This window comes from Lampris incognitus, chromosome 10, assembly GCF_029633865.1.
Source record: "Lampris incognitus isolate fLamInc1 chromosome 10, fLamInc1.hap2, whole genome shotgun sequence".
Taxonomy (NCBI): Eukaryota; Metazoa; Chordata; class Actinopteri; order Lampriformes; family Lampridae; genus Lampris; species Lampris incognitus.
This window is the reverse complement of record NC_079220.1, coordinates 12,897,355-12,924,151: the sequence shown is the minus strand read 5'-3', so window position 1 is coordinate 12,924,151 and position 26,797 is coordinate 12,897,355. Positions and strand designations below refer to the sequence as shown.

The window sequence follows — 26,797 nt, the reverse complement described above, 5'->3', positions numbered from 1 at the left end:
GCTGTCAGGACGGGTCAGGGCGATGCATGGGAACGGATGGAGGGATAGGAGGGGAAACGCCTTGTTGGGGCCTGAGAGAGGGTGATTTTAACTCGATTAAAATCGGGAGATTAAAAAAAGAGGAGCCAGACGTGGGGTACTGATTTTATTCTGGTATCAGAACATGCAGTGGGGTGGGGGTGGGGGGATGGGGTGGGGTCACATAAGGATAAACTTGCATCCTTTTCCCAGTCTACCAGCGGTCATTTTCTGTAAAGATACAGTCCCTTTGCAAATATCCAAAGGATATCAGGGGTCGTCCAGGAGGTGCGGTGAGCTATCAGGAGGAGATCCCCAACAAGCGCCTCCTGTGTGTTGTCGTGTGGCTCGCCCATGCACGGCTCAAAGGAGCTGATGGAGCGTCACCACTGGCGAGGAGCCTGACTTTCGCCTCTCTGACCTCTGGTCAAATTCCCCCGGCAGTGGTCCTCCACCGCCACCACCACCGGCGGGCGGCCGTCTGACAGTTGTGAAGACCTTTGAAATATGATGGGGCGGTCTTGCAGCGGGGGTAACGGGCCAAACGTACATCCATTTTTTTTTATTCACCGTCTCTTGGTCAGATTCCCCTCGTAGATATGGCGTCCAGTCAGCGTCGCTTGTAGAAAACTGTGACCGCACTGGCCAAAGAGGGATCGGTGATAGCTTCGGAGGCGGCCATTCAAGCTGTTCTTTAAATCTGGAGTGTATTTTTTTACAGTGCAGTGGCATCTTACATCTTATATCGCTCTGCAGTCAAGAGCGTAAGTAGGTGTAGTGGTAACTGCTTGACTATAACAGAAAAAGAAACCTGTTTTAAGTAACAGAGAATTGAAAGTTGTTTTTTTTTTTTTGCACAAGCTAACTTTGCAGGCTTGCTCCTCACTTGCAGACACCTCTATGGTGGAGCACGGAAGTATCTGGAAACGAGCTCGTTAAGGCGTCCCCCCGCATATTATGAAGCGTTTATTGTCATGTGATCTGACCACCCATGCAGAATCATCCTCTGCGTACTGTTCTTACATGTAACGTTGGGATGGCAACCGGCGAATACTGCCACGAGGATTTGAACGATGTTTTTATGTCAAACTTGTTTGTTGGTGTGGTGTTTGTAGCGAAAGGCCTAGCAGGGGATGCCTGCTGCCCAGTGACTGCTGGGATAGGCTCCAGCATCCATCCCCGTGACCCTGACAGCAGGATAAGCGGTTTGGATAATGGATGGATGGTTCTTGGTTTGTGGCCTTAATTCACAAGTTCCCTCTTCGTGCATTATTCATCTACAGAGATGGTAAAAATGTGGAGAAAAGGTGGGAGCTCTTGTTATTTGGAGGTTATGGTGCAATACTGCGGCGTTCTATCACAGGTCTCATTGCACATACTTATGCAATATATGATATATGCGTGAATGCCGTTTTCTTATGAATGCTTGCTGGGCAACTTCCGTTGTTTTGCCTCATCTATTCAGGCCTAGTTAGTAGCTGCTGGCCAGCGATAGACTAACGTGGGTTTGAGGTGCAGCCGGAGATTCGGAGTGAGTCGGAGGGGGAGAGGTTTCAGTCTGAATCAGGACTGCATGTTTCACAGAGTCACTGAGAAAGAGTCAGGAGTGTTCAGTTAATACACCCTGGGTAAATAAAGGTTGACGTGATTTCAGTGTCCTTATCTGCAGACTCCTGCAATTACTTTTTTTTTAAAATCTCTTTTCCTTGGTATAACATTTGAATGACATAAAAAAAATGTTGTCCTGATATACTATTTTAATGCATATGTGAAGCATCAGTTTGACGATTGGGCAAAACCAATACAGAAATAAAATACAGAAATGTCTCATTTTGGACAATCGATCATGGAAAGAGAACCGAAATAGATGAGTGACTGTGAAAGATTGCTCTCTGTCAATGGCATCTAATATATATATATATATGAAATATATAATCTCCCTCTCACCCTTTTTCGGGTGGTGTGTGTCTTCCTCAAGCTCGGGTCCTCTACCAGAGGTCTGGGAGTCTGAGGGTTCTGCGCAGTATCTTAGCTGTTCGTAGGACCACACTCTTCTGGACAGAGACCTCAGATGTTGTTCCTGGAATCTGCTGGAGCCACTCTCCCAGTTCGGGGGGGTCACAGCCTCTAGTGCTCCTATTACCACTGGGACTACTGTGGATCTCACCTTCCACATCTGATCTAGTTCTTCCCTCAGCCCTTGGTATTTCTCTAGTTTCTCGTGCTCTTTCTTCCGGATGTTGCCGTCGCTACATTGGGTTGGTGCATGGATCACTACTGCTGTCTTCTGTAAGACAGTAGTAGTGAAAAGATTCTGCAAGAATTTTTTCATTTGCCAGCTTTCAGTCAGAGACCTTCGACCGAAAGCTTGCGAATAAAAAAAAAATTCTTACACAGATTTGAGTGTGCAGATGCACTTTTCTTTTCACACAATGAAACTCTGAAAGTGCAGTACTCATCCTTGATGTCTTGACCACTGGACGAAAAGAACACTGGAAACAAACCTCGAATATTTCTCAAAAACACGTACAAGCACACTTCCAAACTGCCTTTCAAATCTGTGCAACTGGAGTTTGAATCTGTAAATGTCAAATAACGGATAAAACCAAACTCTGCAAGGAGACGGGTCCTCATAAGGGCACATTTAGTACTGGATGAATTTGAACAGCAGGCCAAATTCACCTCATTGCCAGTGGTAGCCGTGCACTGGGTGCCGTGCACCACTAGAGAGAGCATGTGTCTTAGTGTTTGTGAAGCCCTATGAGATAAAGAAGACTTCAGGGGCATCTAGTGGCATAGCATGAACACAACCAGCTGTGCCGAGAATAAAGTAGGTACATAACAGTACACTTTGCATAGGGATTGTCACTATTTCCTGCAAAGCGGACATTGTCTTTTTGAGTTATTCGGGGCATTGCGGCTGCAGCAGACAACCTATTGTTATTTCTTTTTCTCCCCTCAATTGTATCTGGCCAATTACCCCCACTCTTCCGAGCCGTCCCGGTTGCTGCTCCACCCCCTCTGCCGATCTACCACATGTCTCCTCCGATTCATGTGGTTTCGCCAGCCGCTTCTTTTCACCTGACAGTGAGGAGTTTCGCCAGGGGGACGTAGTGCGTGGGAGGATCATGCTATTCCCCCCAGTTCCCCCTCCCCCCGAACAGACGCCCCGGCCGACCAGAGGAGGTGTGAGTGCAGCGACCGGGACACGCACCCACATCTGGCTTCCCACCCGCAGACACGGTCAGTTGTGTCTGTAGGGACGCCCAACCAAGCCCGAGGTAACGCAGGGATTCGAACTGGCGATCCCCGTGTTGGTAGGCAACGGAATAGACCGCTACGCCCGGACGCCTATCCGTCCATCCATCCATTATCTGAACCGCTTATCCTGCTCTCAGGGTCGCGGCGATGCTGGAACCTACCCCAGCAGTCATTGGGCGGCAAGCGGGGAGACACCCTGGACAGGCCCCCAGGCCATCACAGGGCCAACACACACACCCACACACACACATTCATACTTAGGGACAATTTAGTACGACCAATTCACCTGACCTACATGTCTTTGGACTATGGGAGGAAACCGGAGCCCCCGGAGGAAACCCACCCAGACACGGGGAGAACGTGCAAACTCCACACAGAGGACGACCCGGGACGACCCGCCAAGTTTGGACTTCCCTGGGGCTCAAACCCGGGACCTTCTTGCCAACCTATTGTTACTTCTATATGTCAGATGGCTCTGGGGGCAGGGTTGTGTTCTTTAGCAGGAATGCTTTACAGAGGCGAAGAGACAACCAAAAATCATATAAATATTTATTTGCAACATCAAAATGTATACAATAAGGATTTATAAAGTGCTTTTTAAATTTGTAATGCATTCTTTTCAAGCTAGTTCCGATCAGGACAGCAGTCTGTTTTTGTTGTTGGAGTTTTCAGTGTTGTTTCTCCAAGCAAGGGTTTGTGTGCAAAGCAGGAAGACTTGGTAGCAAAGAGACTTTCTTTTCTTTTTAAAATACGATTTCAGATTACATCATCATCTGTCACACAACATGACATCCACGTTGTGTGTCATCCTGAGGCGAAGACCGGGCTGTGCTCGTGTAGACGTGTTTAGTACCGGCTCATTATAAAGTCCAAAAACAACATGGCAGATTTACGAAAAGAGATATTAACGTATTGTAACGTGCATGGATAAGAAGACACGCTGACCGCCAACTCGTCGGTCTGAGCCTTGAGTCGAACGGTTCGCGATTCCTCCTGCGGTGCGGGCGATACGGGTTCGGTTCGCTTCCCTGCCGCGGCAGTTCCTGTGGTTGCGTTGTCCCCCGAATTTGCTACAGTATCGTCAATATTTTGGTGTTTCTACTTCGGTTCTGGACACTCGTTAATTTTTTGGGTCATTTTTTTCATTTTGCATTAAAAATTAGATAATTTATAAATTTACAAATATATCGATACTGAACGCCTAACGCAGAGACGCATCTTCTATCACTCTCTTCTCTCTCTTGCTGTTACTGGCTCATACACGCACGCACGCGCACGTACAAACATTACACGTCACACGTGCATGAAAGCAAACATGCTTAAGCAACGCAATCAAATAAAAATAAAACTATAGAATGGAAGCAAATGTCTTTTAACATTCAAGAGCAGGAACCGCCGCCGCCGCCGCAGCAGCAGGAGGAGGAGGAGGAGGAGAAACCGGTGCAGAGGCGAGTGGCGCACGAGGCATCGGTACGCCATTCTGACAGCCTGCACACGAGATGAGAAAAACTGCACGAGATCCAGAGGTTACGAGGGGGGAAACCCAAACACAGTCCCGGTCCCCTGCAGACCTGAGCCGAGCTGTGATGTGGAAGTAACTCCAAGCAGTTTTGTTGATAGTTTATTTCAGTCGGCTCAGAGTAGCAGATGGGTAGAATTTGCCCCCCACTGGGTAACGGAACGTGTACTGGAAAGTTTAGACAATCACAGTACAATATGTGGAGGTCAATGTAGTTTGTAATCCTGTGATTTAAAACTATTTCAGCCACCCTGGCCCGGTGCGGTTAGCCAGATCCATAAGTTTATTCCCTCGTGGTTACCCAGACCTGTTGTCCTCAATAGGAAGAGGAGAAACTCTGTTTTATACAGTCGTGACGTCATTCAGCGCAACTCACGTGACATAATTTAATATGCAACGTTTATTCCAGGTCAGCTTTATCTCAATATCCCAATCCAATGACCTATTGCACAGTTTCAGAGATTATGTTCTTTTTTTGGGGGGGGGGGTTCCCCCTCTTTTTCTCCCCAAGTACCCCACTCTCCCGAGACGTCCCGACGGTCGTTACTCCACCCCCTCTGCCGATCTGGGGAGGGCTGCAGACTCCACGTCTCCTCCAATACGTGTAGAGTCGCCGGCCGCTTCTTTTCACCTGACAGTGAGGAGTTTCACCAGGGGGTCGTAGCGCGTGGGAGGATCACGTTACCACCCCTCGAACAGGCGCCCCGACCGACCAGAGGAGGCGCTACTGCAGCGACCAGGACACATACCCACATCCAGCTTCCCACCCGCAGACACGGCCAATTGTGTCTGTAGGGACGCCCGACCAAGCCGGGGGTAACACGGGGATTCGAACCGGTGATCCCCGTGTTGATAGGCAACGGAATAGACCGCTACGCTACGCTACCCGGACGCCCCCTAGAGATGATGTTCTTCCACCTGTCATTGTGCTGCGGGCGTTGCCTTCGTCCCTTTGTTTCCTGCTGTGCTTCATAACGGTTTATAGCTCTCCGTGGTCAGTCGAAGACAACGAGTACACTTAGGCTACATGCACATGTCTCCAAACATAACGCCAAGCTGAGGTAAATCTGAGGTACCCTGCACTAGTCTTCTAAAATCCAAACCTTTGGTGGACGACAAAAGCTCTAACATGAATCAGACCCACGTTTCAGTATTGCTTCTGGTATCACATTTGCAACCAGCTCAAGAAAAAAAAAAAACACTTTCAAATGAATAGTAAAGAAAATGTCTGCTTGACTTTGCAATGAATTAACAATCATAATGAATATTTCAGTTGATTCGCGTGTTATATCTCAAGTCATAAAAAGTGTCGTTTACAAAATGAAATATTCATGTCGATTTAGGTTTGCAGCGTATCCACTCTAACCCCCCCCCCCCAAAAAAATAACCAAACAAAATGTTTTATTTTCTAAGACAAAAAACCCCATTTTGTTTGAAGCTTTTACTGTCAGTCTGTAAAATGCATTGACGTCTATGTGCGTTGCAGTCTGTCAGGATAAAGAAAACTTCATCACCAGAAAAATACAGCTCTCTCCGCTACACTTCATGTACACGTAATGATTGCACTTAGAAAGGTTTTGTTGGTATACTGCACAGTAACATCACATACAGTAGTTCTCCACGTATGCCTACACAAATAACGAAATGAAGGGTATGACCAAAAGGGTTTATAGATTTTACAGGGAAGGAATTGATGGCTAACTTTGCAGGAACCATTGTGGGCATGGCGACAAATGAAATAAATGAGTAAAACTGTATGCAGTAAGCATTTTCCACCTAGTGATACGCCGTGCATCCTTGGTGTTGCACTCCCAATTTCACTCTTCTTCAAAATGGAAGAGAATTTGAACAAATACTCTCAACAAAATCTTTGTGCGTTACACTCCAAAAAAATAAAGTATGAAGTGACTATGTGAAATTCTTACTACGCAAAATCTAATTACATTACATCTGTCAAAAAATTTGACTCAAGTTTCAGAGTTTTTTTTTTCCTGGTTATATATGTTTTTTTTCTTTTTGTCAGTGCTTTTTCAAAGCAAACTGAATCAATAAAGTTCTTTGTTATTGCTCTTCATTAAATTTGGGTCACCAGATACTCAGTTAAGTTATCGCCACAAGAGAATAATCTCCTTTTAAACTTCTATACCCCACGGAGAAGAAAGAAAAACTCTAGCTCGAGTTTAAATACAAAGTGATACTGGCAAGGCAAAGGGGGTTTTAATCTCTATCTAATCCAGAGGGGAACATGCAACATATAAAAGGTAGCAATCCCTCTTCTGGACCATGTCAGCGTTGGGCGATTTACGGTGACGGAGGGAAAACAGACGGAGGTGGGCAGCTCTACTCTCCCTCACCACCTCAGATCTCGGGCTCATTCTTATACGTTAGTGGATCAAGCGGGATGGTGGCCTGCAGGATGTCAAACTCCATCTGGTGGTTATCCATGTCCAGGACGCACATGACATTTTGACTGCTGGATGTCATGGTGGAAGTGTCCTGGAACATCTTTTGAAAGTCTACAGAGACCGAAGTCCTCCTTTCCGCCTCCTTCTCCCTCCCCGCAATCTGAGAAGAGTCAAAGATGTCATCCTCTTCGTCCCTGCAGCTCAGCGCCACCTCGTTATCGTAGCAGAAGGCGCTGAGCGAGCGGGGGATCAAGTCCGCTATAGAACTGGCCGCAGCGCCAGAGGTGGCAGAGGAAGGGCGACTGGCGGCCTCATCGAGCTCCTTGGCGCTGAGGTGGGGAGTTGATGGCACCTCATAGGTCTTGTGGAAACGGGCGTAATCCACTTTGAAGCGGTCCCGGTCCTCAAAGATCACAGGCTCGAATCTGTGGCCCCAGAAAATCTCTCTGGCTAGGTAGGAACTGCGGAACTGGGTGGTCATGGCCGTGGCCTCTACCATCCCCTCCAAAATCACCACAATCTCAAAGTCATCTGCCTCTAAGTCAGCTCGGCTCAGTGTGTACAAGGGGCTGTCCTTATCGATCTCATGGACGATGATGAGTGGGGACACCAGAAACAGCCTGTCTATGCCCTCGTCGTAGCCAACATTAAGGTCCATCTGCTCCAAGGGAATGAACTCCCCCTCGGCCGTGACGTATGGACGTAAGAGCTGGGCCCGGACGTGAGCCTCCACAATGTGGCTCTTGCGGAGGTTACCCACTCGCCACATTAGGCAGAGCTTTCCGTCACGCAGGGAAATAACAGCGTTTCTGGAGAATATGAGGGTCTGGTTCCTCTTCTTGGGCCGCGCCATCTTGGCCATGATGGTGCCAATCATGAAGGAATCGATGATGCATCCCACAATAGACTGGATCACCACTGTCGCCACGGCAACAGGGCACTCCTCGGTGACGCAGCGCCAGCCATAGCCGATGGTGGTCTGAGTCTCAATGGAGAACAGGAGAGCCCCGACGAAACCCTGGACATGTAATAGGCACGGGGTCCACTGTTTTCTGACCCCTGTGCCTTCACCGGGTGCTCCAGGTACACTTCCTGTCCCGTGCAGCCCGCCCACCACTGCCGGGTCGCCCTTCATCCCGGGGTGCTCGTCAAAGTCCCCGTGGGCCAGGGAGACACTGTAAAAGATGATGCCAAAGAAAAGCCAGGAGACCAGGAAGCTGGAGCAAAAGATGAGCAGCAGGTATCTCCAGCGGATGTCCACGCAGGTGGTGAAGATGTCGGCCAGGTAACGCTGCCTCTTCTCCTCCATGTTGGTGAATACAACATTACACTGGCCGTTCTTCTTCACGAAACGGCTCCGCGGTTGGGTGGAGCCCCTTGTCAGGATTTTGCCGTTGTAGTTGTTCATCCCTCCTTGTCCCCTCACGTTGGGCACGGCAGCGGAGGTGGCTCCCGACCTCCTACTACGGTCCTCTGTCTTGATGTTGCAGGCTGGGTGCTGTTGGGCGTTTGAGGAACTGTGGCCGTTGTGGAGCCCTAGGCTTGAGATCTTGAAGCGTTCCTCCTCTGGTATAATGTCCGATACAATGCTGTACCTGTCAGACCCACAGACAGAGAAGACAAAATGGAGATTAGATTCTGAACTAAAGGTCAATAAACTACGTTTGAATTGAATAATTTCTCTGTGCACCGTTTAAACTATGTTGCGTAGGCCTACATATCGACTAATTTGTGGACATATTCAACTGACAGCTTGATTTGATTTGGTAAGACTTTAGATATTAACTTAGTGAATGTGAGTAGAAACCAGCTACTTGGGATGAGAAGATGTTTAATATCATGCCCATAATCCAATTGTACTTGCTCTACTTTCCAGTGTATAATCTAAAGGGCACAGAATGACTGTGCATATCTCACCAACTTATGGACAGAGAGGGGGAGAGGGAGATAGGAAGATAATGCATGACTCATAGTGGCCTAATAATATGGATGTGCGAGGTAACCAACTAAAGATGCAGTAAACATTAGTCGAATATTAGGCATATACAGAGGAAATACTGCGCCGATAACTCATAACCACAGTCAATATAGATGGGGTGATCGAACCTGCGACTACCTGCATGTATTGATCAGACCAACCTCTCTCCTTTATACTGAGGGATTAGCAGCCGGGAAGGTGAGTTCAGTTTAGCTAGGTGAGACGGATTGCTGTCATCACAGATTTAAGGATTATATATTAGTCTGTGTCAGTCAGACAACCCCTTTTGACTGGGAAAGACGTACACATTAACACTTCACGGTACATGCTCGCCGAGAAATCATCCCACTGATTTGTGTCTCTCAGGTTTTTATTCACAGCTAATATATTATACGTTTTCATGTGGGATCTATTTGCAATCTATAATCAGTTCTTTGTATATTTGTTTGCAACAAGGTTGAGATAGATAGACTGATAGACAGATAGATAGATAGATAGATAGATAGATAGATAGATAGATAGATAGATAGATAGATAGATAGATAGATAGATAGATAGATAGATAGATAGATAGATAGATAGATAGATAGATAGATAGATAGATAGATAGATATTTTAAGGGGAACATTCTCATGAAAGTATTTAATCAATGCTGACCAACGTAAAATACTTTATTTTGCATCAAATTGCATTATTGCTATTTTGCATAAAGCATATATGTTATGTACATTAAAGGACAGATTGTTACATTGTCTCTTTTATCTTTTCTATTTTACCTGTCTATTTACACTTTACATTTATATTTAGTTTTGTTTACATTTAATTTTATCTTACTTTTATCCTTCATTCTTCTTTACATTTCACTGTTCAGAGCACTTTATACAAGTCAGCACCTCATTGCACTGGCTTTGCTGTGTCTCTTGCAAATGACGAATAAACTTGAAACTTGAATGGAGGAATGATCTAGATACTGAAAGCCTGAAATGCAGCGGTATTTTGCAGCTGAAACACAGGTTTGTTCCAGACTGGAGACTGCTCCCTGCATGTCACGGGCCTCACCTGTTGGACCTGTTTGTTCCCATGGCAACGTGGATGGCCAGTATAGGGCTGTGGCAGAAGGCCAGACTCTGGCAAGTCGCCTACTCCCAAAGATTAGGTATCGTCATGGCACTGGTAAGTGGGCCACTGAAAAAAAGCACTGCACAGAGAGAGAGAGAGAGAGAGAGAGAGAGAGAGAGAGAGAGAGAGAGAGAGAGAGAATCAAATCCCACATAATCAACATTAAATCCCATTATAACAACACTTATATGGATGCCTTAATTACACTTTCAAAATGCAGCATTTCTTAATTCCCTTAAACTCAATCCTTGTATCGCTTTATCACAGTTTATCCAATGAAGTCATGAGGACTTTTGATATGATTCTCTGTTTCTATTTGGGTCTCTGTGTGTTGCTGCTGCTTGCTGGAGCCGTATAGATACAGCTTTAGATGCAATGCTTATTTCATTCTGTGTAAAATCCCGTTAGGAAAAGCTTTCGCACATAGTTGACCTTGCTCTTTAGACAGCAGCATGATAAAGGTGGCCAAATGCTCATCTTCACAAAGACACATTTAAAAATCATGTGCCATGCCTTCAGCTGATTTCACTGATGAGTCCCCCCTGTCTGGCTGAAGATGTGTTTATCAGTGAAATCAGCTGGTGTGGTGTTGGGTTGGACAGACATACGAATGGCCCTCCATGGCACATGACCGAGCGTCCTTTTTTATTTTTTTTACACTATATCTTTATTAGACGGATCGTGTGCTGAAGAACTGCCAGTGTATTTATTAGCATGCATCGACGTAATAACATAGATGCATGTAGAATGTTAGAGCTGCATGCATTTGTTAGATCTGCAGAACTGCATGCATCTATGTTAGAACTGCACGCATCTATGTTAGAACATGCATGCATCTACGTTAGAACATGCATGCATCTATAATGTTAGAGCTGCATGCATTTGTTAGATCTGCAGAACTGCATGCATCTATGTTAGAACTGCACGCATCTATGTTAGAACATGCACGGATCTTGATGGGATTTTTTTTAAAAAAAAACGAAAGATGTGAAGGTATGCAAAGTTGTCTCCAAATGTGGCTGCTCTGCTGGGTTTTGATCTGGTGAGATGACGTTTTGGCTACTCCCAATGGAAGAGGTAATGAACCTATTTCACGTCTTACTTGGAGACGCACAACTCAAAATCCACGTGTCTGGATTTGATGTAGTGTAACCGAGCATATTTATTTTTCGCCCGGTGCGGGACTCGGGTGTACTGCACCACAAGGCGACATCGCTAACCGCTCGACTAAAGGGGGCCGATTTGATCTAGGGGCGGCATGGTGGCGCAGTGGTTAGCGCGGTCGACTCACAGCAAAAAGGTTGTGTTCAAGCCCCGAGGTTGTCCAACCTCGGGGGTCGTCCCGGGTTGTCCTTCGTGTGGCGTTTGCATGTTCTTCCTGTGTCTGCTTGGGTTCCTCCGGGTGCTCCGGTTTTCTCCCACAGTCCAAAGACATGTAAGTCAGGTGAATCGGCCATACTAAATTGTCCCTAGGTATGAATGTGTGTGTGTGTGTACGTCGGCCATGTGTGATGGCCTGGCGGCCTGTCCAAGGTGTCTCCCCGCCTGCCCCCCAATGACTGCTGGGATAGGCTCCAGCATCCCCGCGACCCTGAGAGCAGGATAAGTGGTTCGGATAATGGATAGATTGACGCATTTGATCTAAAACGTTGGTTGTAAAATGGTTGATGCTAGATCCAACGGGGTGTAGGTACGGAAGTAGCCGTCATTGGCCGTTGCGTCGGCCAATAGACAGCGCGGAAACTCGAAGCGCACCGACTTGAAACAAACGATGCGCACTGAAACACTTAGCTAGCTAGCTTACAGCTGATCTTAACATTGCCAGATCGTACTGTAACGACACCTAACATTCACGCTTGCTAACAATGGAAATTCAAAAAGTTTAAACCCCAACTCTAACCAACAACCAATCACGTCTACTTCTGTGCCTACACCCAAAGTTACACGAACGGTTCCGCTTCCGGTGTGGTAAAATGGCTGCGCGAATTCGTGTTTGCAGCGGCCTCACCAAGTACCGGTGTCGGAAGATGACGGCGCGAGTTCACATTTGCGGCGGCCTCACCCAGTACCGTCCGTGCAGTGTCTTTGTCCACGTCTGCGTCTAAGTTTTGTCTTCGTTTGATGGCTGGGAGAGCTTGATCGGCTGGGAGAGCGGGGCAGGCTAAGCTAACTGCTAGCCCATGCAGACAGGCAGCTCCGATAACGCCGAGGGCGGTCTGGCGACGGCCTCACCTGACGCTGGCTGTGGTGTTTTTGATGTCGTGAGGAGTGCAGGGATGTGTGTCGAGGGTCCCTAGGCTGGGAGAGCTTGGTCTGCTTCGTCCGGTGGGCCCGGGGACCAGGGCTCCTGCCTGCAGCTGCGCCCGAGGCGGTCTGACAGGACGCGGAAGCGGGGCGGCCTAAGCTAACTGCTAGCCCATGCAGACCGGCAGTTCCGACATTCATCCTGGCTGGCGTTCGTTCCCTTGGACCGTGAGTTTTGATATATGTGTTAGTTTATATATGTGTGTTCTTGTAGTTTTTGGTGTTTTTAGTTCTTTGTGTTTTTGTCTTGGTGTTGTACTGCTTTGGGCCGGGGGAAAGGGCACTTTATTTCATTTCATGTACTCAAGTGCATGAGGTGAAATGACAAAAGTGTTCCTGATTCCTGATGAATTGATGCCCACGGGTTTGACTGGTTCACATTTATCCTTCATGCTAGATGCCAGCTTGAGTGGAGTAAAGCTCCACCTTATTATCTCGTGGATATTTATATTAAATAGATCATGATAGCTGAACATGATCAAAAACAAACCTGGACAAATATCATTTACATACAATTCTTGGCATTACTTTTGAAATGGGATTTCACCACATTGGTAGAGGTCAGTAGGGAGGTAATGTCAGATAAGACGCTTAGATATGCTTTGCTGACTTGTTTTGTTGTTTATCGTTGTCTATCATATGGGGGAAAAACACAATATTGTGTCATGAAAATTAAAAGGTTTGCATGATCTGGATTTGATGTCAGATCTCAGATTTGTCTGTAAATATTCCACCTCACTTTCTGTCAGACGATGCGTGACTAAAAAAAAAAACTTCAGCTGCAGGATGTTCCACCCTGTCTGATCCAGCACTACGCACAATGATTCCCCCCCTTTTTTTATTAGATAAACTCGCCTGTCCAAAATCAAAAAGAAAATCCCCTCTCATAATCCTTGCATCATACCTAAAACACAAATCTTACAGCGAATCCAAGCTGGAGGTAGTACTAACTGTGAGTTTTTTTTATGTCTGTGCATATAAAAAGGATTTTAGTTTTGCAATTGAAAAGGTTTACTTTGTGATCCTAGCATAGTCACAAAAGGTTATCTCCTCTACACACTGCTTGGTGTCAGTGTCAGCAAAGTCAGACACAAAATTAGAATTGGGTTGCCGGTAACATGTCTTCATGTTAGCTCTACTTCTCTTGTTCTTTAATGCTTTGCGTGTCCTCGTTTTGCATGTGTCCCATTTCATTACAGTTAAATGTGTCTTTTCAAAGAATTTCAAGATGTAGTTTTTCCCCCCCCATTGGTGCGACAATAACCATTTGTGTCCTTTCAACCTTTTTTGAAAATGTCATTTATTTATTCGTGTACTAATCTATTTTTTCATTTTAAATTAAATATTGTCATATTGGTGTCTGGCGGCATGGTGGCGCAGTGGTTACCACGGTTGGATCGAGCCCCGGGGTAGTCCAACCTTTTAGGGGCCGTCCTTTGTGTGGAGTTTGCATTTCTCCCTGTGTCTGCATGGGTTTCCTCCGGGGGCTCCGGTTTCCTCCAACAGTCCATAGACATGTAGGTCAGGTGAATCGGCCATACTAAACTGCCCCTAGATAGGTGTGTGTGTGTGTGTGTGTCTGGTTCGGCTCTGCAATGGACGGCCTGTCCAGGGTGTCTTCCCCGCCTGCCGCCCAATGACTGCTGGGATAGGCTGCAGCATCCCATGACCCCGATTTGGATAAGCGGCTTGGATAATGGATGTGTAGCAAATTCGGGGGGCAGTCGGGTAACCTCCGCAGCCGGGACGCGAACCCGTGTCTCCCGTACCACAGGCGACGACGTTAACCAGTCGACTAAAGGGTCCTACCCGTTAGCCAAGGCCTAGCGAGCCTATTTATCTGTGCACGTTAAGGCTAGTGTACGTCAGCTGGCTTTTTGCCCCGATTTTAAGTCCCAGATGCAACTCTGACTAATTTTACAGTCGCAGAATAATCTTGAAGAAATCGTCACAAAATTCCGAGTCCGTCGGCTTTGTCCACCAAGCAACCAGGCTTTTGAACAAAGAACATTATGACACTAAGCCTGGTGCCGGACTGATGGTACTGACCTGTGGTCTTCAGCGGACACACACACACACACACACACACACACACACACACACACACACACACACACACACACACACACACACACACACACACACACACACAGGTAGCTTGGCATACACAGACACGCACGGATATGCAGACAACTACACACACACATGCACACACGTGTGCACATTTATTTGGGCTGGGCCTACACACACACACACACACACAGCACCTTACATACATCACACACTTATTGTTGCTGTTTTTTGTTCTGTTTTGTTGTTGTTCAGTTACTATTGTTGCTGCAGTGTTGAGGAGCCGAAACACAAGAATTTTACTCTGTTATACTTGTATAATGAGACGTAACAAATAAAGAATCTTGAATCTTTAACAGTCCTGTAATGTGAGATGGTCAAAGATGGGATTCTTCTGTCCCGCTACAGTCTGGAAATGGTCGGCGACCTACCGGATCATTTCAAAATGGTTTGATTTTGTCGGGGGGTCTGTCGGACGTGCAGTGACGCAACTGTTCGCGTGGATTGCCAACTGCCAATGAATGAGTTCACAATAAAACCAAATGCCAACCACCACTAAACCCGAGGAAGAAGAATACACAACCAAAAACTTGGCGGGGAAGAAGTGGACGAGACAAGAAGAAGAGATGTTGGTGGAGCTGTGGCAGCAACATGACGGCCTTTTTAACGTTGCGGCAGACGTTTACCATGACAGAGAGGAGAAACGTGGTGCGAGACTGCCGATGCCCTTCAACTACCTGGTGAGCTAACGTTAGCTAATGTTAGCTAGCAAACTGTTTTTTTACCTCCTCAGCTGATGTCATCGATAGCTAGCTCATACAACACGAATGTTATGATTATTGGGGGATTAGCTAGCGTAACTAACGTTATGTTGTTTCCATTTAGAGAAAGATTCAAGATTCTTTATTTGTTACGCCTCAATATACAAGTACAACAGAGTAATTCTTCGGCCCCTCAACACGTGCAGCAACAATAGTAATAAAATAACAACAAAACAGAACAAAAAAGCAGTAATAATAATAAATAGTGTGTGGTGTATGTAGGGTGCTGTGTGTGTAGGCCCAGCCTTAATAAATGTGCATGAAGTGTATGTAGTTGTTTGTATATTTGTGTGTTTGTGTATGCCAAGCTACGTCTGTGTGTGTGGGTGTGTGTGTTTGTGTGTAAACTGATGATCCGCTGAAGACCATATAGGTCAGTACCAGTCAGTCCGGCACCAGGCTTAGTGTTTTTAATGTTCTTTGTTCAAAAGCCTGACTGCTTGGTGGAAAAAGCTGTTTCGGGGCCTACTGGCCCGAGCTTTGAGGTTGCGGTACTGCTTGCCTGACGGTAGCAGCTGGAACAGTCCATGGCTGGGGTCTTTGATAATCCTACAGGCTTTGCTGACACAGCGTCCATTGTAAAGGTGTTTGGCGAACTTTTCTCACCCGTTTAAAGAAAATCAGCTTCTCAGGACAAGTTGCGCTGATGAACGTCCCGGCACACTGCATTGCCATGGCAAATTGTTGTAACAGCGAGGACTTGAAAAAGTCTTGTAAAGATCCTGTGATGTACGACCCCACTAGGATTTTCTGCCCTTCCTAAATGGCCTAGTGTGCACTCTATCAACAACGATTTTTAAAAGACAGTCTTCAGACAGTCGTTAGATATGAGCTGCTCTCCTTTTACAGGATTTTTAAACGATTTTAACAGTCGTGTGACGTACACTTGACATTACAGATGGATATTGGTGTCATTGAGATTGCATTTGTCCTTATTTCAATCAGCTGACTTGCTTTCATTACACAAACAAAGTAACAAAGTGCTGTATATACTTAAGTCTGAAACCCAATTTCTCCCTAGCTGCCTCTCACCTTAAACCAGGCATACATCTGATGAGAAAATAACATGGCCTTTGTCTAAAACATCCTGTAGCTTCAGGTCGTTACATAACCATTCTGCTGGCATTTTAATCATTAGCTGAGATTTTGTCGTATTCTATCCAGATGTTCAAATGTTTGTGTGTATTCTCATATGTTAAGGTCGACCTGTACAGTAATTAGGCATTCCCATCCAAACCAGTTTCTGGTCAGCAAGCGATACTCGGTGCATAGTTTGCATAAGAGGACCACGAAATTTGGAGATGGGGTGAGTTTGCAGGAATACAGAGTAGATGGGAGATGGAGAGATAGAGAGACACAGACATAGAGAGGTGAACGGGCGCCATCGCTGAGCCTAGATTCAAGGGCAAACAGAATTGCTGTTTGATAAAAAGAATCCACTGGAATTTCACTTGCAGTGTTACCCGATGAATGATAAGAAAACAAAGCCGGAAAAAAAACTCTTTTGTTTCTGTCTATGTAGACCAGCGCTAGGTCAAAAGGTTACTGCAAAATAATTGGTGTTGTTTGTTTTATTTGCTAGCTATAGGCATCAAATTCATTTCAGTTGGGGACGTCTGGGTAGCGTGGCGGTCTATTCTGTTGCCTGCCAACATGGGGATGACCAGTTAAAACCCCTGTGTTGCATCCGGCTTGGTCGAGTGTTTCTACAGACACAATTGGCTGTGTCTGTGGGTGGGAAGCCGGATGCGAGTATGTGTCCTGGTCGCTACACTAGCGCCTCCTCTGTTCGGTTGGGGATTGCCTGTTCGAATCCCCGTGTTACCTCCGACTTGGTCGGGCGTTCCTTCAGACTACAGACACAATTGGCCGTGTCTGCGGGTGGGAAGCCGGATGTGGGTACGTGTTCTGGTCACTGCACTAGCGCCTCCTCTGGTCAGTCAGGGCGCCTGTTCAGAGGGGGAGTGAGAACTGGGGGAAATAGCGTGATCCTCCCACGCGTTATGTCCCCCTGGCGAAATGCCTCAGTGTCAGGTGAAAAGAAGCGGCTGGCGACTCCACATGTATCGGAGGAGGCATGTGGTAGTCTGCAGCCCTCTCCGGATCGGCAGAGGGGGTGGAGCAGTGACCGGGGCGGCTCGGAAGAGTGGGGTAATTGGCAAGTACAACTGGGGAGAAAAGGGGGGGGGGGTTAAAAAAAAATTTTTGTTAACAATCAGGAGAGACATGCAGTAAAGATAATTGTTTGTTATAACAGATGATTTCGTGGAAATTAAGACATATCAATCAAGAGAGTGTTTGCCGCTTAGACTCCACAGGGAGATTTTTGTTTAATCAAGGGGCATCACCCCTGAATGGCAGCATAATAAATCCCTCCATGGAGTCCAGACACTGGTGGTGTTGTTGGCTCATGACTTCTGCTGTGATTGATAAGGTGGATGAGGCTGATGAAGAGGTGAAACTGATTATCTGTAAGGACGAGGCGGGGATGGGGAAGGTGGAGGGGCGCACATAACAGCAGCACAAACACACTGGAGGTGGAGAGAGAAACATGTTTTAAAAAGACAGCAGCAAGATGATTGGCTAACCATGCAGGTGTGTCACTGTGCTATTGGATAGATGAGAACAGGTGACCTGATCAGCTGAAAACTCAATTAGCAGCCCTGGATGATGACGGCAAGGGAAAATATGTGTGAGCATGAGTGAGCGATGAGGACGGCAGGATAGAATAAGGAATATAACTACAGGCCTATAAAAGATATTCTTCCTGACCGAACTTTCACTAAAGCTCCATTTGACCAAGGACTTGTGGCTGGAAATCGTAGAGTTACATCCAAAAAACCAGCCGGGAGGAAATAGGGTTCGGGTAAAGCGAATGAAAGATGCTTTCCGATACCTTTAACAAACACTGGTGTTGGGTCCTTGGGTGAGAAACAGAGCCTTTAATCACTCAATTGGCCACAGCTGAATACTCTGTTTGCACTGTGGTGTTATTAAATGGTACTAAATAAATGTGAAGTAGCTAAACCATCGACCATTAGACGCCTCACATGCCAAAAAACTGATATTCTGATTTAGTGCTTTGGGACATGTAAACGCACATCTTATCGGACCACTTTATTTAGCGTTCATGTTAACAATTTACTTGGAATCTCTAATCAGAATGTTTTCAGTCAGGTTGACGAAACATTGTCCATGTAACCGCAGAGCCAGAGGGTTTAGGTAATCACAGGACAATTATGTAAGTTTAGGTCGGCGTGACTCATAATTGAATTGGATTTACATTGTCCGTACGTGCTAAAGTCAGCAAATCTGGTACTTCATGAACAATTCAGACAGAAGGAAAGAGCCCATGCATATGCTGCATCGCAATGAGGCCTTGAAGTGCAGCTATTAAATTGTGTTGTATTGTGGTGCAGTGTGTGCATGAGTCTTTTTCTTCCTGCTGTATGAACTGAACTGTTTTTGCACCATATATGAATATTTTTGAAGGTATGGAAATATTCTGACTACTTCCTGGATGACTGACACTGTGAAATCTTGAAACCTTTGTGCAAATGTCAAAATGTGTGTGTTTGTGCATGTGTGTGTGTGTGTATTTGTGCATGATGGAGATCTTAAACTGTATCTCCGTCTCACCAGGCTCTTCTTAATTCCTTCCTAATCCTTTCAATTGCAGAGCATCAGGCGGTGGTATGAGAAAGGTTCAGAGTGGGTCTAAGACGATGCTTCACAGATTTCACAAGCAGTAATCCGATGGGGGTGGGTGGTTCATGGGGGTGGGGTAGTTAGAGCCGGGGGGGCACATTGAGAGGGGGGGGTGTTGTGGAGGTAGGTGGGATTAAGATGCGGCAGGGACTTCGCGTCTTAAAAACAACATGATGCAGATTTGGGCGATTGCCACCCAGGAGCACGACATTTCATTGTACAAAAATAAAAAGCACGTTTTGCATGTTGTGAAGACCGGTGAGCGGTACACAGACAGGATTTGATGGCTTCTGGTTTGGATTGCATGGATTGCATGTCCTGTACTGAGATGGGGCCCAGGTCCACAATGACCCTCTTCTCATTTGAGACCCTTTCTCAAAAGTCCCTATCACTCCTTTTTTTATTCTAATAGTGTGTGATAAAGCTGCCCAATCTGACATCATTCTATAGTAACATATGTTTGTGACAAGATGGTGGATGGTTCACTGTCACCAAACCCTGTTCTATTTTTCTAGTTGAAAAACCAAAGTCGCCTCAACTAAAGTCAGTAAATGACAACAGGAAAAGCCCTTTTCTGAGTTGAATGTTGTCTTTCTACAGCAAAGAAGAAGAAAAACCCACTTTATTTTGTTATTGTACAGGTTACAATGAAATGTGTCCTCTGCATTTAACCCATCCTATTGTATAGGAGCAGTGGGCAGCTGCAGCACCCGGGGACCAACTCCAGTTCTTCTTCCCATTGCCTTGCTCAGGGGCACAGACAAGTATTAACCCTAACATGCATGTCTTTTTGGTGGTGGGAGGAAACTGGATCACCTGGAGGAAACCCACACAGACACGGGGAGAACATGCAAACTCCACACAGAAAGGACCTGGGACGGCCTGGGGTTCGAACCCAGGACCTCCACACAGAAAGGACCTGGGACGGCCTGGGGTTTGAACCCAGGACCTTCTTGCTGTGAGGCAACAGTGTTAACCATTATCATTAAAATTCTGCTTATGCAGAATGCATTAGTGCCACCATAAGACTGTGTGAAATGCAGGTCTCATTATGGAAGATTTAGTGTTTTTCAAATGGGAAAATATAACGCGGCTTTTCGCATTTGAACCATCCACCGACTTGTGATTAATTTTGTTTTGTAAAGGGACAACATGTTTTTGTTTTTCTTATTCGTCCTTCCATTATCCAAACTGCTTATCCTGCTCTCAGGATCGTGGGTATGCTGGAGCCTATCCCAGCAATTATTGGGCGGCAGGCGGGAAGACACCCTGGACAGGCCGCCAGTTTTGTTTTGTTTTTGTTTTTTGTTTTTTTCCTTGACAAAAATTCAGACATGATAGCATTAAAAGCAAAGTATATGGTGGTCAGTCTGTAGCGCATATTGTCAAAATACCAGGCCTCCAACATGAAATGGCTCCATTATGAATGTAATGAAATATAGAAATATCATATACCCATACCCCCCCCCCTTTTCTTCCCAGTTGTATCAGCCAAATTACCCCACTCTTCCCAGCCGGTCACTGCTCCCCCACCCCCACCGATCTGGGAGGTCTGCAGACTACCACTTCTCCTCCGATACATGTGGAATTACCAGCCGATTCTTTTCACCTGGCCGTGAGGAGTTTCGCCAGGGGGACGTAGCGCGTGGGAGGATCACGCTATTCCCCCCAGTTCCCCCTCCCCCCTGAACAGGAGCCCCGACCGACCAGAGGAGGCGCTAGTGCAGTGACCAGGACACATACCCACATCCGGCTTCCCACCTGCAGACACGGCCAATTCTGTCTGTAATCTGTAAAACACCCGACCAAGCCGGAGGTAACACAGGGATTCGAACCAGCAATACCCGTGTTAGTAAGCAACGGAATAGACCGCTACGCTATGCTACCCGCTAAAAGTTACCATTTTCATCAGGTAACATAATCTTTCTTTAAAGTTACTTACCTAAGACTGTTTATTCACTGTCTTAAACAAATTTAGTCAAATAATGACCCAGTTACCAAAGTTAAAGGCTTGAGTCGCCATCACCAAAGTGATTTACACGAGAAGCTTCGAGACGCTAACTGTATGACCGGTTTTTCATGTTAAGCGATAAGCAAATTCAAGGGAAACGCCATATAATCCCTCAAAACAAAACGTTCTCTTCACCGCAGTGAAATGAGATTGTGATCTCAAGTGCAATTTTGACAATCTCATCAGATTCAGATCCATGTCATTTGAGTACAGAGGTGGTTGAACCAAACTATCCAAAAGCGGGAGACGTTCTCGGATCAACATTTGTTTGGTGTTTTGGTGACATCTGGGCTAACCCTAACTGTGACCCTAGCCTCATTTCTAACATAACAGCCCAGCGACTTCATGTCAAATCAAACGTTGACGTGAGAACTTCTCTCATTGGCAGAAAACCAGGAGAGCCGTTCTGCAGGTGTGTACTCTCTTTCCTGCTTTGTTAGATATGAGCTTGTAGTACGAGAAAACAAATCAATATAAAAACCTAGATTCTGTTTGTCACGACCCAGCCCGCAGAGAGGCAGCCCAGACGTCGACCAGCTTTGAGGATTACCACCGCCTCCATCTTGGCTTCCTTTCATATTTTATTTTCCATATGTAACGTTTAAGCCACTAAGAAATCATTTTGAGAATATTATTTTCTCCTGAAGGCAGAACACCATACGTTGTGAAGGGAACATCGTTAGCACAGACCCAGTAAATGTGCTTATTTTCCAGTATGCTGCTTGAGATATACTGTGTATGTGTTTGAATCAACCGAAAGAAGAAGATAGATAGATAGATAGATGGACAGACAGATAGACTTAAAATTATCAGTATGGTGTTTCATTACATTGATTTTCATAGTCTTTTGGAGAAAAAACAACCCTTTTCCTTCCCTCTGTGTTTTCAGATAGACTGAACGGTGAAGTGAGAGAAAGGCCCATTCAGAGCCAGTCATCAGCTGTTCTCTCAGCAGTCCATTGATCACCTTCAGCCAGCCAGTGACCGTAACAGCCGTTGTTTCACATCAAACTAATTCGTATGTCACTTTGCTGAGTTGCACTTCATAATGAGATGAGGTACTTACATTGCTTACCACACACTGTCTTACATATAATGCTAATAATAGCATCATGTAGAGACAAGCTCTTACATTCAGTTGTTGATAATAGGAAGATGGCATACGATACAGTCCAAGTCATATGAATAAGACGGTTAGTTATATTTATAAGCTGTCCGCTAATATCAGCAAGTGTGCTGTGAGAACTTATAAGTGCCCTATTACTCGTCTATTAATCAGTATTCACAGCTAATCAACATAAAGTGTTACCCGGTGTTGTTGTCTGATGGCAAATCTGTTAACATAAAGAAGATAATGATCACTCTGGTGTGGAGGGGGCTGCTCTGTTTAAGCGGCAATGGTTTGTAATGGTCATGATCAATGATATTCTCCACAAACTGGGTCCTGAAATGGCTGTCGAAGCCCTCAGGATGAGGGCCAACACGAGCCTCAGTGTTATGTAATTGGAAAGTAGATCCATCGACGGGCTCTCATTTAAACGAGCGAAATTTGCCTTTATTTTGAACAGAAACGTTAAATACTTACAGTGACGTACTTATATAACTGTGTACTGACTGATACTGGAGCTGCTGCGTTGGCTCGGTGCATTAAGAGTGCTAGTTGTGAGTGCGGCCACACATCTAGATTTACCCATTAGACATCATTATACAGAAGCTAGGATCACAGTACTGTGATGAGAATATGACTCTTTCGCTTTGTTTTCATATGACGGCTTCGTCCCAAGCAGAGGAAGTCATCACAGTCCTCGTCTCCTGACCTTCAACATCTACCTCTGTTCCCAAGATTTGGCCTTGTTTGGTTGGCAGAAATGGTAGAAAAACAAGATGGACCTCTCAAAAAATAACTCAAATTAGGTTGGCCAAAGGGATGATACCTTGGCAGTTCCCATATCCAGTCTCATTTGTTCAGACTTGATCAACAGGTGCACAATGATAACTTTCATTGATAGATTGATTTATTTTGTTCCGAGCAGATACCTTTTTGGCCTCACGGCCAACATAGACAGATTTAGTGTATAAGACTGAGTAGTCTGACTGTTCTCACGATCATCCACGACACAGCAGTTTCCATGATGGCCCTCATGACGCAGTGCTTATTTGTATTGATTGATGATCATCTTTCTGTAAACAAAACTAGAGCCGGCTTCACTATGCCATCTGGAGTATCTCGAACCAATCAATGATCGAATCCACCAATCAAAGTTACCATACTGCAAACTTGTTAAATGACATTTTTGGTATGCTTATCCACCCAGTGTTGCAATACTGTGTGATAAGCGAAGACATTTAATACTCACCCAGCAACTTCGGCCGTTTGGTTTTCTTTTATGTCTCTTAGCTGTAAATTTGAATTCCCTTTCAACCTGCAGCCTTGATTTTTCAGTGCCGAGTTTCCATATCCTTAAGGTCCTATGGTCTTGTCTTTCCCCTTAATTTTTCAGTCTCTTTTCCACCTGTCCTCCTTTACTTCCTCCTTTATTCCATGTTCATTATATTATTTTCCCCCTCCTTTTTGTCTCCTTTTTAATCCTTTATCGTTCTCCGCTGCCTCCTTCACTGACTCCTATGTCCTATAATCCTGTGTGCTCGTGATGTACACTCATACACCCAGGACTGAAACTGCTGTGTCAATCTCCCCTGTGCAGAACATGTGGGTCCGAAAGGGAGGGAGGGAGCGAGGGAGGAGAGCAGAGGAGGACAGAGAGAAAAGAAATAAAGAGAACAAGGAGAGACATAATGAAGGAGAAATGGAAAGGACGGAAAGGAAAAAGAATAGGAGAGAACAGATTTAAGCGTTTCTATCACTTCGCACACGATCAGCCAAAACATTAAAACCACCTGCCTAATATTGTGTAGGTCCCCCTCATGCCACCAAAACAGCTCTGACCCATTGAGGCATGGACTTCACAAGACCTCTGAAGGTGTCCTCTGGTGTCTGGCACCAAGACGTGAGCAGCAGATCCGTTAAGTCCTGTAAGTTGCGAGGTGGGGCCTCCATGGATCGGACTTGTTTTTCCAGCACATCCCACAGATGCTTGATCGGATTGAGCTCTGGGGAATTTGGAGGCCAGGGCAACATCTTGAACTCTTTGTCATGTTCCTCAAACTATTCCTGAACAATTTTTGCAGTGTGGTAGGGTGCATTATTCTGCTGAAAGAGGCCACTGCCATCAAGGAATACCGTTGCCATGAAGGGGTGTACCTGGTCTATTACAATTTTTAGATGGATGGGACGTGTCAACGTAACATCCACATGAATGCCAGGACCCAAGGTGTCCCAGCAGAACATTCCCCAGAGCATCACACTGCCTCCTCTGGCTTGCCTTCTTCCCATAGTGCATTCTGATGTCATCTCTTACCCAGGTAAAAGACCCACACCCACCTGGCCATCCACATGATATAAAAGAAAATGTGGTTCATCAGACCAGGCCACCTTCTTTCATTGTTCCATGGTCCAGTTCTGATGCTCACATGTCCATTGCAGGTGCTTTTGGCAGTAGACAGGGGTTATTATGGGTACACTAACTGGTCTGCAGCTACACAGCCCCATATGGAGGAAACTGCGATGCACTGCGGCACCTGTCTATCATAGCCAGCATTAACTTTTTCAGCAATTTGAGCTACAGTAGCTCTTCTGTGGGATCGGACCAGACGGGCTAGCCTTTGCTCCCCATGTGCATCACTGAGCCTTGGGTGCCCATGACCCTGTTGCCAACTCACCTGTTGTCCTTCCTCAGACCACTTTAGGGTAGGCACTGACCACTGCATACCGGGAACATCCCACAATACCTGTCATTTTGGAGATGTTCTGACCCAGTCGTCTAGCCATCATGATTTGGCCCTTGTCAAAGTTGGTGAGGGGCCTTACACTTACCCATTTTTCCTGCTTCCAACAGATCGACTTCAAGAACTGACTGTTCACTTGCTGCCTAATGTATCCCACCCCTTGACAGGTGCCATTGTAACGAGATAATATTATTCACTTACCTGTCAGTGGTTTTAATGTTCTGGCTGATCGGTGTAGGTGTCGAATGATCCCTGATGTACCCACAGAAGTGAATGGGGAAAACATTTGAATCACAATTCCGCAGGTCAGAGAGGCTCACACGCACTACAGCAGGTCCAGTGTAGCAAGTTTGATGCATGTAAGAATCAGCAGTCAGATGGGCAAAAGTTCATTTAGATACCCAGGTGCCCAGGATGCATGTAAGGTTCCTAATAGCATGAAGAGTAAGCGCGGCACGGTGGCTCGGTGGTTAGCACTATTGCCTCACAGCAAGAATGTCCTGAATTCGAAACCCAGGCCATCCCACTTCCTCTCTGTGTGGACTATGCATGCTCTTCCTGTGTCTGCTTGGGTTTCCTCCGGGTGCTCCGGGTGCTCCGGTTTCCTCCCAGCATCAAAACGACATACATGTTAGGTTTAATACTCTTGTCTGTGCCCCTGACCAAGGCAATGGAAAGAAGAACTGGAGTTGGTCCCCGGGTGCTGCATGGCAGCAGCCCACTGCTCCTTGATACACAGCTAGGGTGGGTTAAACGCAGAGGATGAATTTCTCCACGGGGATTAATAGAAGTATATCTTAAATTAAACAGACAGATTTAAGGCAAAATTGAAACACTGGCTTTTATATAACATACCGCTGTAGAGACGGTTGTATAGGCAGGGTTGTGTCTGTAATGGACCAGTTTTAGAATAATAAGTGTGTACTTTAAACTGTTGTCACAGTAAAGCCTGTTGGTTGCCTAATGTGAATATTTTCTGTGTATTGATGTTTTTGTGTTTTTATATGCCGCTAATGCCATTCTCTACTATCTCCATGTGCACGTAGGCGAACGCACATGCACACACCTCCACAACATCTAACTACAAGGACCACATTGGAAATAAGTCCTGTAACATTTTTTTGTGCTATCCTTGATGTTCTTTTGATTGGTGTTGCAACCATGTAATCTGTCCTTTTAAAATGAAATGTCGGTAACACTTTGATGCAATAGATGCTTACAGGGTGTTATAGATGCGAGCTTCATAGAAAGTGTTATCAAAATGTCAAATGAATACACTAAACTAAACTAAAAGCAATGTAGCTTAGCAGTCTATTCTGTTGCCCATTAACATGGGGATCACCGGTTCGAATCCCCGTGTTACCTCCAGCTTGGTTGGGCGTCCCTACAGACACAATTGGCCGTGTCTGCGGGTGGGAAGCCGGATGTGGGTGTGTCCTAATCACTGCACTAGCGCCTCCTCTGGTTATTCGGGGCGCCTGTTCAGGGGGGAGGGGGAACTGGGGGGAATAGCGTGATCCTCCCACGCGCTACGTCCCCCTGGTGAAACTCCTCACTGTCAGGTGAAAAGAAGCGGCTGGCGACTCCACATGTATTGCAGGAGGCATGTGGTAGTCTGCAGCCCTCCTCGGATCGGCAGAGGGGGTGCAGCAGCAACCGGGACGGCTCGGAAAAGTGGAGTAATTGGCCGGATACAACTGGGGATAAAAGGGGGGGAATTCCCCCCCCCCCAAAAAA

General features: G+C 45.9%; 1 protein-coding gene across 1 annotated transcript; it reads right to left on the bottom strand.

Annotated features, from left to right (window-relative positions):
* Nucleotides 1-7,156: 7,156 nt before the first annotated feature.
* Nucleotides 7,157-10,263, bottom strand: kcnj4 (potassium inwardly rectifying channel subfamily J member 4). Its single transcript, XM_056287329.1, has 3 exons — nt 10,241-10,263; nt 8,318-8,798; nt 7,157-8,248 (listed from the first exon to the last, which is right to left on the bottom strand). Exons 1-3 carry the CDS (start codon nt 10,261-10,263, stop codon nt 7,157-7,159), a joined length of 1,596 nt encoding a protein of 531 aa, XP_056143304.1.
* Nucleotides 10,264-26,797: the final 16,534 nt, after the last annotated feature.

What these genes read in the sequence shown, in the direction of transcription:
- kcnj4 (XM_056287329.1), bottom strand. Translation starts at nt 10,263, where the DNA reads ATGGGAACAAACAGGTCCAACAG. An exon ending in GGAACAAACAGGTCCAACAG is followed by an intron (nt 8,799 to 10,240) that starts GTGAGGCCCGTG and finishes TGGGTCTGACAG; the next exon opens with GTACAGCATTGTATCGGACA. An exon ending in TGAAGGGCGACCCGGCAGTG is followed by an intron (nt 8,249 to 8,317) that starts GTGGGCGGGCTG and finishes GTCAGAAAACAG; the next exon opens with TGGACCCCGTGCCTATTACA.